This window comes from Entelurus aequoreus, linkage group LG08 (genome assembly GCF_033978785.1).
Source record: "Entelurus aequoreus isolate RoL-2023_Sb linkage group LG08, RoL_Eaeq_v1.1, whole genome shotgun sequence".
Taxonomy (NCBI): Eukaryota; Metazoa; Chordata; class Actinopteri; order Syngnathiformes; family Syngnathidae; genus Entelurus; species Entelurus aequoreus.
Window position 1 is genome coordinate 57,576,558 of NC_084738.1, and position 15,313 is coordinate 57,591,870.

The 15,313-nt window shown below is 36.7% G+C and overlaps 1 protein-coding gene across 1 annotated transcript in view; it reads right to left on the minus strand.

The window, feature by feature from the left end:
* Positions 1 to 925: 925 nt before the first annotated feature.
* The window catches only part of tbkbp1 (TBK1 binding protein 1), a 138,188-nt gene continuing 123,800 nt past the window's right edge, over positions 926 to 15,313 (minus strand). The window contains exons 8-10 of the mRNA XM_062056898.1: positions 12,630 to 12,745; positions 8,596 to 9,326; positions 926 to 2,949 (exon numbers count right to left, since the gene is read on the minus strand). Of these exons, the coding sequence (XP_061912882.1) occupies positions 2,821 to 2,949; positions 8,596 to 9,326; positions 12,630 to 12,745 (976 nt within the window). The 3' untranslated portion in view covers positions 926 to 2,820. The remainder of the gene's footprint in view (positions 2,950 to 8,595; positions 9,327 to 12,629; positions 12,746 to 15,313) is intronic.

Genomic DNA, 15,313 nt, shown 5'->3' on the forward strand with positions numbered 1-15,313 from the left:
TGTTGTCGGAATTGTCTGTGTTGATGCTGTTGCTGTTGTTGTTGGTAGTGGTGTTGCTGTTGTTGTTGTTGCTGCTGTTGTTGTCGTCGGTGTTGCTGTTGTTGTTGCTATTGTTGTTGTTGTCAGTGTTGTTGTTGTCGGTGTTGCTGTTGTTGTTGCTATTGCTGTTCGTGTTGCTGTCAGTGTTGCTGTTGTTGTTGTCTGTTTTGCTGTTGTTGTCGTCGGTGTTGCTGTTGTCAATGTTGCAGGTGTTGCTCTTGTCGGTGTTGCTGTTGTTGTTGTCAGTGTTGTTGTTGTCATTGGTGTTGCTGTTGTTGGTGTTGCTCTTGTTGTTGTCGGTGTTGCTGTTGTTGTTAATCAGTGTTGCTCTTGTTGTTTGTGCTGTTTTTGTTGTCGGTGTTGTTGTTGCTGTCGGTGTTGCTGTTTTTGATGTTGTTATTGCTGTGCGTGTTGTTGTCGGTGTTGCTGTTGTCTGTTTTCCTGTTGTTGTTGTTGTCGATGTTGCTGTTGTCAGTGTTGCAGGTGTTGCTCTTGTTGGTGTTTATGTTGATGTTGCTGTTGTTGTTGTTGTTGTCAGTGTTGTTGTTGTTGTTGGTGTTGCTGTATTTGTTGTCGGTATTGCTGTTCTTGTTGTTGGTGATGCTGTTGTTGTCGTCGGTGTTGCTGTTGCTGTCAGTGTTGCTGTTGTCGGTGTTGCTGTTGTTGTTGTTTTTGTTGTTGGTGTTGCTGTTGTTACTGGTGTTTTTGTTTTCAGTGTTGCTGTTTTTTGTTTTTGTTTGTTATATTTTTGTTGTCGGTGTTGCTGTTGTTGTAGTCAGTGTTGCTGTTGTTGGTGTTGTTGTTGTCAGTGTTGCTGTTGTTGGTGTTGTTGTTGTCAGGGTTGCTGTTGTTGTCTGTGTTGCTGTTGTCGGTGTTGCTGTTGTTGTTGTTTTTGTTGTCGGTGTTGCTGTTGTTGTCGTCAGTGTTGCTGTTGTTGGTGTTGTTGTTGTCAGTGTTGCTGTTGTTGGTGTTGTTGTCGTCAGTGTTGCTGTTTTTTTTTATTGTTGGTGGTGTTGTTATTATGTCGGTTTTGCTTTTGTTGTTGTCGTTGCTGTTGTTTTTGTGGTCGGCGTTGCTGTTGTTGTCGTTTTTTGTTGTCGGCGTTGCTGTTGGGTGACAGAGTGTTTTAGTGGTACAGCGTACAGGCAAAAGTATTGGGACACCTGCAGGGACTAAAAGTGAGGAAAATCAATTCTTCCCTGGCGACTTTGCTTCATGTACTGTCAGATTTGAAAAATCTATTTTCATATTTTAATATTATAACTATTATAAACATCTATTTATATATTTCTATTGGGGTAAAGTGAAGTGAATCTCAATTTTGTCTGTCACGCCCCCCAAGGGGATGGAATTTTTTCTCACCCTTCTCCCCCTAAAGGAAATTTTCTATCTGTATGTGTCAATTTTTATTTATTTTTTTAGTCCATTTAGCTCATATTTTTGTTCCTTGACGCTAACTGGCCACCGTGCTAACTGTTAGCAGTTTAGTTCATCTTTGGCTCTGCACACCATTCGCATAAAATTTCAACCTATATTGCATTTTATATTTTTTATGTTGAAGAGGTTCATTTAGCCTACTAATGTGTATTTATAAATGGTTGATTTGTATAGGCTAGTAAGGTAAAGTTTTGTACCTGACAAGTTTCGTCTATCTTGCTTCTGCAGCCTTCCTCAGAGGTGTCACGTGATGTTAGTGTGACGTCATCTGTGACGTGTTATATGGGTTGTTCCATCCCACCTGAGGTGGTGGGATGGCGGTGTCCCCTGGTGTTTTATATTTCTTTAAAGAAAAAATATATATATATTTTTTTTTTTCTGATTTTGAAGGTGAAAACTACCAATATGTTAAAGTTAAAGTTACTAATGAGTGTCACACACACACACACACACACACTAGGTGTGGTGAAATTTGTCCTCTGCATTTGACCCATCCCCTTGTTCACCCCCTGGGAGGTGAGGGGAGAAGTGAGCAGCAGCGGTGGCCACGCCCGGGAATAATTTTTTTTGTTGAATTAACCCCCAATTCCAACCCTTGATGCTGAGTGCCAAGCAGGGAGGTAATGGGTCCCATTTTTATAGTCTTTGGTATGACTCGGCCGGGGTTTGAACTCACGACCTACCAATCTCAGGGAGGACACTCTAACCACTAGGCCGCTGAGTAGGTGTGGCCCCCGCATCCTTTAATCCGTCAGTCTGTGGCCCTCAGTGGAAAAAGTTTGGGCACCCGTGTTTTAACCTAAAATTGGTCGACAGTTAACTTGTCGTTGATTGATTAGACGTGGTGTCCCGATACTTTTGTCCATGTGGCGTACTTGCTTGAGGAAGACTCCCGGCGTGTGTTTATGTACAGGGTGTGGCAAAAATGTCCTCGTTTGGCTAGAAGAACTGATAAATAGTGTCAGGTGTGAGCCAGCATAAAGTGCTAAGCTCCGTTAGAAGAGCAAGCATAAAGGTGGCAATGTCCCCGCTAAAGGTTGCATGCTCGAGTTGCCGTGGAAACGCACGCTTCCTGGCCTCCGGTTCCGGTTCCCGGGGTGGAGTCTTTCAGGCTGGAAGCGTGACGGTGCTCGGGGCCCACAGCGACATGCAGAGCCGCGAGCGTCAAATACGAGAACGGAAGCGAAAGGAAGGAATAAGCAAAGAAAAAGCACGTTGACGAGACTCACGACGCCAAGATGGACCCGTGCAGCAGTACTTTACAAAGCGGCAATCTCGCGCACGTCCCTCCGATCGATTCCCCATTGTTCAAACCTCTGGCTCCAAGTCCGGTTGCCGCGGCGATCAGATCTTGCTGTTCTCCAGGTGGGAGTCAATGTGCTTGATGAGGGCGTCGTCGGGGTAACCGACGGGGAACATCAGCTGGCACAGGGGGCAGCTGCGCACGTCGCTCTCCTCCGTCTCCATCCAGAGCTGCGGAGCGACACACCTGCATGTTAATCAGCGCTAATCGTGACGTGGAGCTAAACCATAGGTGTCAAACTCGAGGCCCGGGGGCCAAATGTGGCCCGCCACTTCATTTTATTTGGCCCTCGAAAGCCTGGAAATATTATATATCAATGAAGTACTGTAACTTTTCTTAAATTGAGTATACTTTCTTTCTATTTTGTGGGGGGAAAAAATATATGTACTCCATGTAATCGCAAATTATGTTGATTTAAATATTGTCTGATTATGCAAAAATACAGTCGTGGTCAAAAGTTTACATACACTTGTAAAGAACATAATGTCATGGCTGTCTTGAGTTTCCAATCATTTCTACAACTCAACTCTTTTCCCCCTTGTTGGGGCCCCGGCAGTAGTGGCTAGTTGCCCTGCGATAGTCCCTTTTTGAAAAATGTATTTATTTATATATTTATTTTATTATTCTTTATTATTTTATGTATATGTCTTTTTTTTTTTCTTTTTTTTTTTTTCTTAATAATTTAATTTTTTAATTATATGTATATGTGTGTATACAGTATACAGTAAATGTGTCTGTGCATGTATGTATATATGGTGAAATCTGTGTACGTGTGTGTCTATGTGTATATATACATATATATGTGTATGTGCATTTATTTATATATATATATATATATATATATATATATATATATATATATATATATATATATATATATATATATATATATATATATATATATATATATACACACAGTATATATATATATATATATATATATATACACACACAGTATGTATATATATATATATATATATATATATATATATATATATACTTTCTACAACTCTTATTTTTTTGTGCTAGAGTGATTGGACACATACTTGTTGGTCACAAAAAACATTCATGAAGTTTGGTTCTTTTATGAATTCATGATGGGTCTACTGAAAATGTGAGCAAATCTGCTGGGTCAAAAGTATACATACAGCAATGTTAATATTTGGTTACATGTCCCTTGGCAAGTTTCACTGCAATAAGGCGCTTTTGGTAGCCATCCACAAGCGTCTGGTTGAATTTTTGACCACTCCTCTTGACAAAATTGGTGCAGTTCAGCTAAATTTGTTGGTTTTCTGGCGTGGACTTGTTTCTTCAGCATTGTCCACACGTTTAAGTCAGGACTTTGGGAAGGCCATTCTAAAACCTTCATTCTAGCCTGATTTAGCCATTCCTTTACCACTTTTGACGTGTGTTTGTCATCATTATCCTGTCAGAACACCCAACTGCGCCCAAGACCCAACCTCTGTGCTGATGATTTTAGGTTGTCCTGAAGAATTTGGAGGTAATCCTCCTTCTTTATTGTCCCATTTACTCTCTGTAAAGCACCAGTTCCATTGGCAGCAAAACAGGCCCAGAGCATAATACTACCACCACCATGCTTGACGGTAGGTGTGGTGTTCCTGGGTTTAAAGGCCTTACTTTTTCTCCTCCAAACATATTGCTGGGTATTGTGGCCATACAGCTCCATTTTTGTTTCATCTGACCACAGAACTTTCCTCCAGAAGGTCTTATCTTTGTCCATGTGATGTCAGATGAAACAAAAATTGAGCTGTTTGGCCACAATACCCAGCAATATGTTTGGAGGAGAAAAGGTGAAGCCTTTATTCCCAGGAACACCATCACTACTGTCAAGCATGGTGGTGGTAGTATTATGCTCTGGGCCTGTTTTGGTGCCAATGGAACTGGTGCTTTACAGAGAGTAAATGGGACAATGAAAAAGGAGGATTACCTCCAAATTCTTCAGGACAACCTAAAGTCCTGACTTAAACGTGTGGACAATGCTGAAGAAACAAGTCCATGTCAGAAAACCAACACATTTAGGTGAACTGCACCAATTTTGTCAAGAGGAGTGGTCAAAAATTCAAGCAGAAGCTTGTGGATGGCTACCAAAAGTGCCTTATTGCAGTGAAACTTGCCAAGAGACATGTAACCAAATATTAACATTGCTGTATGTATACTTTTGACCCAGCAGATTTGCTCACATTTTCATAATAAATTCATAAAAGAACCAAACTTCATGAATGTTTTTTGTGACCAACAAGTATGTGCTCCAATCACTCCATCACAAAAAAATAACAGTTGTAGAAATGATTGGAAATTCAAGACAGCCATGACATTATGTTCTTTACAAGTGTATGTAAACTTTTGACCACAACTGTATATTGTCAATCTTTCAAACCATTTTTAAATATAATTAAATACTAATAATAATAATTTCAAAGAAAGTTATCCATCAAATTGTGCAATGTAAAAGTAGCAATAGATTTCATGGTAAAATTGTGAATTTGACAGTGTTTTTTAAAGCATTTTTCTGTAAATGAAAAAAAACAGTACTTTTTTTTACTGTAATAAACTGTGGTGCCGTTATGGCATTTACAGTTGTTGATTTGCGGTAAAAACAAACAGGTGCCAAAATTTTACTGTAAAATTGCATTTTGTTTTATTTACAGTAAAAAAAACAAATGTAAATATTGCAGTAAAAATTCTGGCAACTGAGCTGCCTTTTTTTTATCATAAAAACAGCAGTACTGTTTTTCCATTCACAGTAATACAAACTACATTTTGAGGTGAAATTACTGCAAATTACCATATATTTTTTACATTTTAGATTTTAACAAATCTACTAATAAAATGCATTAAGAAATTGTGTAATAATAGTAATCACTGTGAGAAGCGGCCCTCTGGGGCCAAACATAACTTCGATGTGGCCCTCAGTGAAAACGACTTTGACACCTCTGAGCTAACCGCTCGCCGACTCGCTCACTGACGCTTCCCGCGGTTTTTATTCATTCCAATTCTAAATCCATTCATAATTGTCAAAAATCAATTTTAAAAAAATTTGGGGGAATGAGAATCCATTTTTAAGAAGACATTTTAGGCCATCTGCATGCAACCAGAATGAGTTGTTTTTTATTTAAGTTTAATTCAATTATCGATAGGGGTGTGAATCTTTGGGCACCCTGAAGATTCGAACCCATTCCGATTCCTGGGTTGACGAATGGATTCAACACAATTCTTGATTCAAAAACGATTGTTGCAACGTATTATTTGGTGTAATAATTACAAAACCCAAAACCAGTGAAGTTGGCACGTTGTGTAAATGGTAAATAAAAACAGAATACAATGATTTGCAAATCCTTTTCAACTTATATTCAATTGAATAGACTGCAAAGACAAGATATTTAATGTTCCAACTGAGAAAGTAGTTTTTTTTTGCAAATAATCATCAACTTAGAATTTAATGGCAGCAACACATTGCAAAAAAGTTGGCACAGGGGCATGTTCACCACTGTGTTACATGGCCTTTCCTTTTAACAACACTCAGTAAACGTTTGGGAACTGAGGAGACACATTTTTGAAGCTTTTCAGGTGGAATTCTTTCCCATTCTTGCTTGATGTACAGCTTAAGTTGTTCAACGGTCCGGGGGTCTCCATTGTGGTATTTTAGGCTTCATAATGCGCCACACATTTTCAATGGGAGACAGGTCTGGACTACAGGCAGGCCAGTCTAGTACCCACACTCTTTTACTACAAAGCCACGCTGTTGCAACACGTGGCTTGACATTGTCTTGCTGAAATAAGCAGGGGCGTCCATGATAACGTTGCTTGGAAGGCAACATATGTTGCTCCAAAACCTGTATGTACCTTTCAGTGTAAGTTACCCATGCCTTGGGCACTAATACACCCCCATACCATCACAGATGCTGGCTTTTCAACTTTGCGACTATGACAGTCCGGATGATTATTTTCCTCTTTGGTCCGTAGGACACGACGTCCACAGTTTCCAAAAACTATTTGAAATGTGGACTTGTCAGACCACAAAGCACTTTTCCACTTTGCATCAGTCCATCTTAGATGAGCTCGGGCCCAGCAAAGCCGGCAGCGTTTCAGGGTGTTGTTGATAAATGGCTTTCGCTTTGCAAATTAGAGTTTCAACTTGCACTTACAGATGTAGCGACCAACTGTAGTTACTGACAGTGTTTTTTTTTAAGTGTTCCTCAGCCCATGTGGTGATATCCTTTACACACTGATGTCGGTTTTTGATGTAGTACCGCCTGAGGGATCAAAGGTTCGTAATATCATGGCTTACGTGCAGTGATTTCTCCAGATTCTCTGAACCTTTTGATGATATTACGGACCGTAGATGGTAGATTTCGTGCAATAGCTCGTTGAGAAATGTTGTTCTTAAACTGTTCAACAATTTGCTCAGGCATTTGTTGACAAAGTGGTGACCCTCGCCCCATCCTTGTTTGTGACTGACCGAGCATTTCATGGAAGCTGCTTTTATACCCAATCATGGCACCCACCTGTTCCCAATTAGCCTGTTCACCAGTGGGATGTTCCAAATAAGTGTTTGATGAGCATTCCTCAACTTTCTCAGTCTTTTTTGCCACTTGTGCCAGCTTTTTTGAAACATGTTGCAGGCATCAAATTCCAAATATTTAAAAAAATACAAAAAAACAAAGTTTACCAATTCGAACATTAAATATCTTGTCTTCTATTTTTAGGACACCTTTTAAGATATTTTAACACTAGAAGTCCCAGCATTTTTCTGTCTACCTAGAAGACCCAGAGAGGGGTCATTTGGCCCGACGCTTTTCCCGAATACACTAATCACTCATTTTGTTATGGTAATGAGGCTGTTAGGGGCAGTTTGTCTAGGTAGACAGAAAAATTATACATGTGGGAAATGCCGAAAGGAGCAATGGCAGTGCCAGGATTGTGAGTGACTGCTCAAATGTATGTCAGTCACGTTTACATGGACATGGTTTTTCATTCTTTGTAAATATGCTTTTTTCTTTGTAAATTTTTTTTTTTAAACTATTTTTGGCACACAAAAATAACAATTGCTTCTGCAACAACCCTCCACACCAAAACTGGGAAAACAGTTGCTTTTTCATTCTTTGTAAATATGTTTTGTTTTGTATTTTTTTTAACAATAAATGTCAGAGTGTTGATCCCTTCATTCTGTTGATCCTTGCAAAAACACACACAACCTACCTCAGAACTAAAGCTTGAGCTGTAAGGTCCCCTCCCCCACACAGGCTCAAGTGGCCCCCTGCCGTGTGCCACTAACAGCCACATTTTCATAACAAAAGGAGTGTCCACAGGGGGGACTAGGGGTCAAATGACCCTCTTGTGTGTTTTCTAGGTAAAAATGTCAATTGACCCTTCTCTGGGACTTCGCGTGTTAAGAAATATTTTAAGTATTTTAAGACATATTGAAGTATATTTAAGATGATTTGAAGGCATATTTAAGATCTTTTAAGACATACTTGAGTATTTTAAAAACATAATTAATATATACAGTTAAGTATATATATATAAATATATATATATATATATTATTTTTTATTTTTTTATTTTAAGAATACATTTTTCAAAATAGGTTTTTAGAGCCTTTCTAACCTGTCACCTTTTTTGAAAAATAAATTTCATCATCATTATTATACTAAATAATACAATGCGAGAATTGGTTTGAATCAAAAATCGATTCCAAATGGAATTGTCACCCCAGGTGTTTAGGTGGCCAAAGATTCCCCCGCCCAGTAGCCGTGGGCACATGCACGTGCAGAAAGACGGAGGCGGACACTCACGTTGATGGACGGCCACGACTGAGCGTGCTCGGCAGATATGTAGCCGGGCTGGGGGCGGCAGCCCATGGCGTTGGGGCACTGGGCGGAGGCGGGGAAGGCCGAGCAGGACGCCGGACCCCTCATGGCGCCGCCGGGCACGGCAGCGGAAAGCACCCCCAGCGTCCTGGGCGGGCTGATGGGATGCGGACAGGTCCACTCCTCCTCGTCTTCGGAGGACTGCAGAGGCTGCGGGGCCGGGGCGGAGCACGGGGGCGGCTCGAAGCGCAGGTGGGCCACCTCGGAGAGAGGAAAGGGCGTCTCTCGGGAGTCTTGGTGAGGCGACGACGCCCCCCTGTGCTGATGAGACGAGTGCTGCTGCGTCTGTTTGGAGTAGCCCTCCACAAAAGGGCGGGGCTTCGGGAGGGTGGACACCGGGTCCAGGGAGAAGCGCGGCGGGCAGTGGTACGCCGAAGGGTCGGTCACCTCCGAGTAGCTGCGGCGGCCCTGGAAGCTGGCCCGCAGGTGCTGGCTGGGCGGGCGGCAGGAGTACGAGGCCGGCCCGTCGCCCATGTCCAGCAGGGGGGAGCGCCGGTGCGTGTCGGGGGACAGACGCTGCAACACCGGGGAGCGCCGCTGCTGGATGGGCGAGTGGTGCGGAGGGGGCGGAGCCGGAGAGTGGCGCTGCGAGATGGGCGAGTGGCGCTGAGATCCTGGCGAGTGGCGCTGGTGATGGATGGGAGAGTGCAGCTGGACTGGAAGACACATTCAACACATCCTTTTCATATTCAAGACTTATATTCAGGACCTATTACCACACATTGAAAGCCTTTTTAAAAGACATGTTAAAGTTAAAGTGCCAATGATTGTCACACACACACTAGGTGTGGCGAAATTATTCTCTGCATTTGACCCATCACCCTTGATCACCCCCTAGGAGGTGAGGGGAGCAGTGAGCAGCAGCGGTGGCCGCGCCCAGGAATCATTTTTGGTGATTTAACCCCCAATTCCAACCCTCAATGCTGAGTGCCAAGCAGGGAGGTAATGGGTCCCATTTTTATAGTCTTTGGTATGTTGAATATATTTTTAGTAATAATCTAATGATGAAAGGTAATATACCGCAATTAAACTTCCAACAGTTAGCATTACCGTTTTAAATTGAAATGCTGGGGAAAAGCGTGTTTGATAACTGCACTTAGTTAGACACTTAAATGTTGGAAAACATTAAGACATATTTAATATATTTTTTAAGACATTTTTAAAATATTTTTAGGACTTATTTAAATTATACGACAAATTTAAGATGTTTTTAAGATACTTAAGAAGTTTTTAAGACATATTTAAGTGATATTTGGGATATTTTTAGGACATACAATATTTGAGATATTTTACAACATATTTTAAGACCTAGTTAAGTTATGTTAAAATTATTTTTGAGATGCATTTAATACATTTTTAAGACATATTTATGACACATTTAGGATGTTTTTAAGACATACACTACCGTTCAAAAGTTTGGGGTCACATTGAAATGTTCTTATTTTTGAAGGAAAAGCACTGTACTTTTCAATGAAGATAACTTTAAACTAGTCTTAACTTTAAAGAAATACACTCTATACATTGCTAATGTGGTAAATGACTATTCTAGCTGCAAATGTCTGGTTTTTGGTGCAATATCTACATAGGTGTATAGAGGCCCATTTCCAGCAACTATCACTCCAGTGTTCTAATGGTACAATGTGTTTGCTCATTGGCTCAGAAGGCTAATTGATGATTAGAAAACCCTTGTGCAATCATGTTCACACATCTGAAAACAGTTTAGCTCATTACAGAAGCTACAAAACTGACCTTCCTTTGAGCAGATTGAGTTTCTGGAGCATCACATTTGTGGGGTCAATTAAACGCTCAAAATGGCCAGAAAAAGAGAACTTTCATCTGAAACTCGACAGTCTATTCTTGTTCTTAGAAATGAAGGCTATTCCACAAAATTGTTTGGGTGACCCCAAACTTTTGAACGGTAGTGTATTTACCACATACTGAAGATATTTTTAAGATATATTTAAAAAAGCATTTAAGATATTTTAAAAACATATTTAAAACACATATAGAAAATATTTGTAAGACATATTTAAAACAAAAATTTAAGATAATTTTAAGACAAACTTTAGATATTTTAAGGACAAATTTAGGATGTTTGTTTTTTAGACACGTTTAGGACACGTTTAATATTTATTTAAGACATATTTAACACATATTTAAGATATTTCTAAGACATATTTACCACAAATTTTATATATTTTTTTAGACATAATGAAGATATTTTCAAGACATATTTAAGACACATATAAAAATATTTTAAGGCATATTTAACACACACTGAAGATATTTTAAGACATATTTAACACAATATGAAGATATTTTAAAGACATTTAAAACACATATTGAGGATATCTGTAAGACATATTTAAAACAAAAAATTAAGATATTTTTAAGACATACAAGGGGACGGGTCAAATGCAGAGGACCAATTTCACCACACCTAGTGTGTGTGTGTGTGTGTGTGTGTGTGTGTGTGTGTGTGTGTGTGTGTGTGTGTGTGTGTGTGTGTGTGTGTGTGTGTGTGTGTGTGTGTGTGTGTGTGTGTGTGTGTGTGTGTGTGTGTGTGTGTGTGTGTGTGTGTGTGTGTGTGTGTGTGTGTGTGTGAGACAATCATTGGTACTTTAAATGTAACATATATATTAAAACATAGACATATTTAAAATATTTTCATGACATATTAAGGACACATTTCAAGATGTTTTAAGACATAATTAGGCATTTTTAAGATATTTTAAGACATTTAAGATATACTAAGACATATTTAAGATATTTTTATGACATATTTAAGACACATTTAAGATGCTTTTAAGACATGATTAGGCATTTTTAATATATTGTAAGACATATATAAGATATTTTTAAGATATTTCAAGACATTTTAATATATTTTTATGACATATGTATTTTTTATTATGTGTTGTTTTTAGACATGTTTAAGACATATCTATTACCGTACATAGACATATTTAAGTTATTTTCATGACGTAATAAAGACACATTTTTAGATGTTTTAAGACATAATCAAGCATTTTTAAAGATATTTTAAGACATACTAAGACATTTAAGATATACTAAGACATATTTAAGATATGTTTATGACATATTTAGGACACATTTAAGATGCTTCACAATTGGGCATTTTTAAGATGTATTTAAGATATATCAAGACATATTTAAGATGTTTTTATGACACATTTAAGATGCTTTTAAGACATAATTAGGCCCTTTTAAGATATTTAAAGACATATTTAGGATATTTTAAAACATATTTAAGTTATATTTAAGATATTTTAAAACATATTTAAGTTATATTTAAGATATCTTAAGACATATCTGGGATAGTTCTAGACCCTTAAGTTATATTGAAGAAATGTTTAAGACATATCTAAAACTTAATTAAGACACATTTAGTATATTTTTAAGATATATTTAAGACATACTTAAGACGCATGTATTACACACATTGGAGTTTTTCACTACTGATTGTTTTGCAGCATTAGCTGAGGTTAGCATTAGCGCACAGTGTGATGATAAAAGATGAATATCTGCAAGTACAGTTGCTGTGTTTCCTGCACGAGTGCGGCCAAAAGGTTGCCTAAATAAAAAAGGAAACACGATCTCTGGCCGCTCGCTTGAGGTGTTGAAAAGGAGTCAGCGGTATGAAGCTGAAGTATTTGTAATGACAAGGCGTTTACATCCTGAAGTACTTTTAACTTCCTGTGTGTCATGTTTAATCTCTAAAACTCGGCTCTCCAAACTGTTTCCACTCAGGTGGGCGAGGAGCTTGAAGGGTTTGGGGGAATTTTTGGGCTAGCAATTTCACTTTCACAATAAAAAAAAAAAAAAAATAGCTGCAGGCTGAAAAAATGTCCCCTAGGCCGTACTTTGGACAACCCTGCAAAAATGTATCTCATGTCCAAAATGAAATATTAGGAATATTATGAGGCAAGTCTTCTCACCCGGACCAGCAGAGTCCTGGGACGCCTTCCTCAGGATCTCAGTCTGCTTGGAGCTCAGCGCTCGCAGGCGACCCAACTCCTCCGTCAGCTCCGTGTAGGCCAGCGCCAAGTTCACCCTGGATGGAAGTACACACACGCGCACACACACACACACACACACACGTTGTAAACACTCACACGCGGTACAAAAGTCCGTAAATTGTACGGTAAAAAAAACTGGGCAGTTCAGTCGCCAGAATTTTAACATAAAAATCATAGTGGTGCCATTTTGAATAGTGATGGCGAGGAACAGTTTTCGCCGCCAGGCTCCGCCCACTACTAATGGGTATGAACAGGTACCGACCCAGGCGACACTTCAGGGCGCATTTCTACCAATTACGATCCAGATCGGATTTAAATTAGGCCTTTTTAAGATATTTTAAGACATATTGAAGATATATTAAGACATATTTAAGATATTTTTTATGACATATTTAAGACACATTTAAGATGTTTTTAAGACATAATTAGGCTTTTTTTTTTTTTAAAGATATTTAAGATATATTAAGGCATATTTAAGATATTTTTATGACATATTTAAGACACATTTAAGACGTAATTATTAAAGCTATATTATAGTTCAGATATTTTTATTACATATTTAGGACACATTTAAGATGCTTTTAAGATAGATATTTTAAGACATATTGAAGATATATTAAGACATATTTAAGATGTTTTTTATGACATATTTAAGACAAATTTAAGATGCGTTTAAGACATAATTAAGCATTTTTAAAGATATTTAAAATATATTAAGGCATATTTAAGATATTTTTATGACATATTTAAGACACATTTAAGATGTTTTTAAAACATAATTAGGCCCTTTTAAGATATTTTAAGACCTATTTAAGATGTTATGAGACAAATTTAAGATCTTTTTATGACATATTTAAGACACATTTACGATGTTTTTAAGACATAATTAGGCCTTTTTAAAAATATATAAGACATATTTATGATATTTTTATCACATATTCAGGACACATTCAAGATGCTTTTAAAACATAATTAGGCCTTTTTAAGATATTTTAAAACCTATTTAAGATGTTATGAGACAAATTTAAGATCTTTTTTATGACATATTTATGACACATTCAAGATGTTTTTAGGACATAATTAGGCCTTTATTAAATATATTTAAGATATAGTAAGGCATATTTAAGATATTTTTATGACATATTTAAGACACATTTGAGATGCCTTTAAGACATAATTGAGCATTTTTTAAAGATATTTAAGATATAGTAAGGCATATTTAAGATATTTTTAATGACATATTTAGGACATATTTAAGATGCTTTTAACCTTTTTAAGATATTTTAAGACATATTTAAGATCTATTAAGAAAAATTTAGGATATTTTTTATGACATATTTAATAAAAATTTTAGATGCTCTTAAGACATAAATAGGCATTTTTAAGATATTTTAAGACATATTTAACATATATTAAGATATATTCAAGATATTTTTATGACATATTTAGGCCACATTTAAGATGCAAGAGCTCAGTTACAAGAATAAACGATAAAAGGACTCTCAAAAGCAATGGAAAAGAGGAAAAAATAAAATGGAAAAAAATATATAATAAAAAAGTGATAGAGTACATAATACGAAAGCAATATAATTGGTAGACTATGAAATACAATTGTACTTTTCTGTTTCTAATGTTTTGGTGATTTTATTAAGCTGCAAAATAAGATCATAAATATTACAATAAAAACATCATTGTCAAAACAAGATTCATTTATTTTTTCTTGTAAAATATGAATTTGTGTATTTCATCTCAATGGGTCGTGTACCTAATGAAGTGTCCCATTTACGACATTGGGACACATTAAAACATATTTGATAAATTTTTAAAACATATTTCAGATATTTTTAGGACACATTTGAATGATTTTAAGACACATTTAAGTTACATTTGGGAAGATTTTTTTTTAAAACATATCAATAAATTAATCCAAGATTACTTATATAGCCCTTAATCACAAATATCTAATTTAAGATATTTTAAGACCTATTTAGTATATTTTAAGACCTAGTTAAGTTATATTGCGATCTTTTTAAGATGCATTTAATATATTTTAACACATATTTAACACATTAAAGATATTTTTAAAACATATTTAAAATATTTTAAAGAAATATTTAAAAAATAGTGACAATATTTTTAAGAAATTTTTAGGAAAAATTTCAGATATTTTAAGGCATATTTAAGACACATTTACAATATTATTAAGACAAATTTAGAATATTTCTAAGAAATATTTAACACATATTGAAGATAATTTAAGAAATTTTTAGGACACGTTGAAGATATTTTTAAAACATATTTAAGACATTTTTAGGTCACATTCAAGATATTTTTAAGACATATTTAAGATATGTTTAGGACATATTTAAGTGTTTTTTAATACATGTTTAAGACCCATTTAAGATGTTTTTAAACAAATTTACCACATATTGAAGATATTTTTTAGGACACATTTAAGATATTTTTTAAGACCTATGTACAACACATTAATGGTGTTGTTAAGACGTATTTACCAATGCAAAATATATTTTCAAGACATATGTAAGACATTTTTAGTACACATTTAAGACATCTTAGGACACATTTGAGACATTTTAGGACAC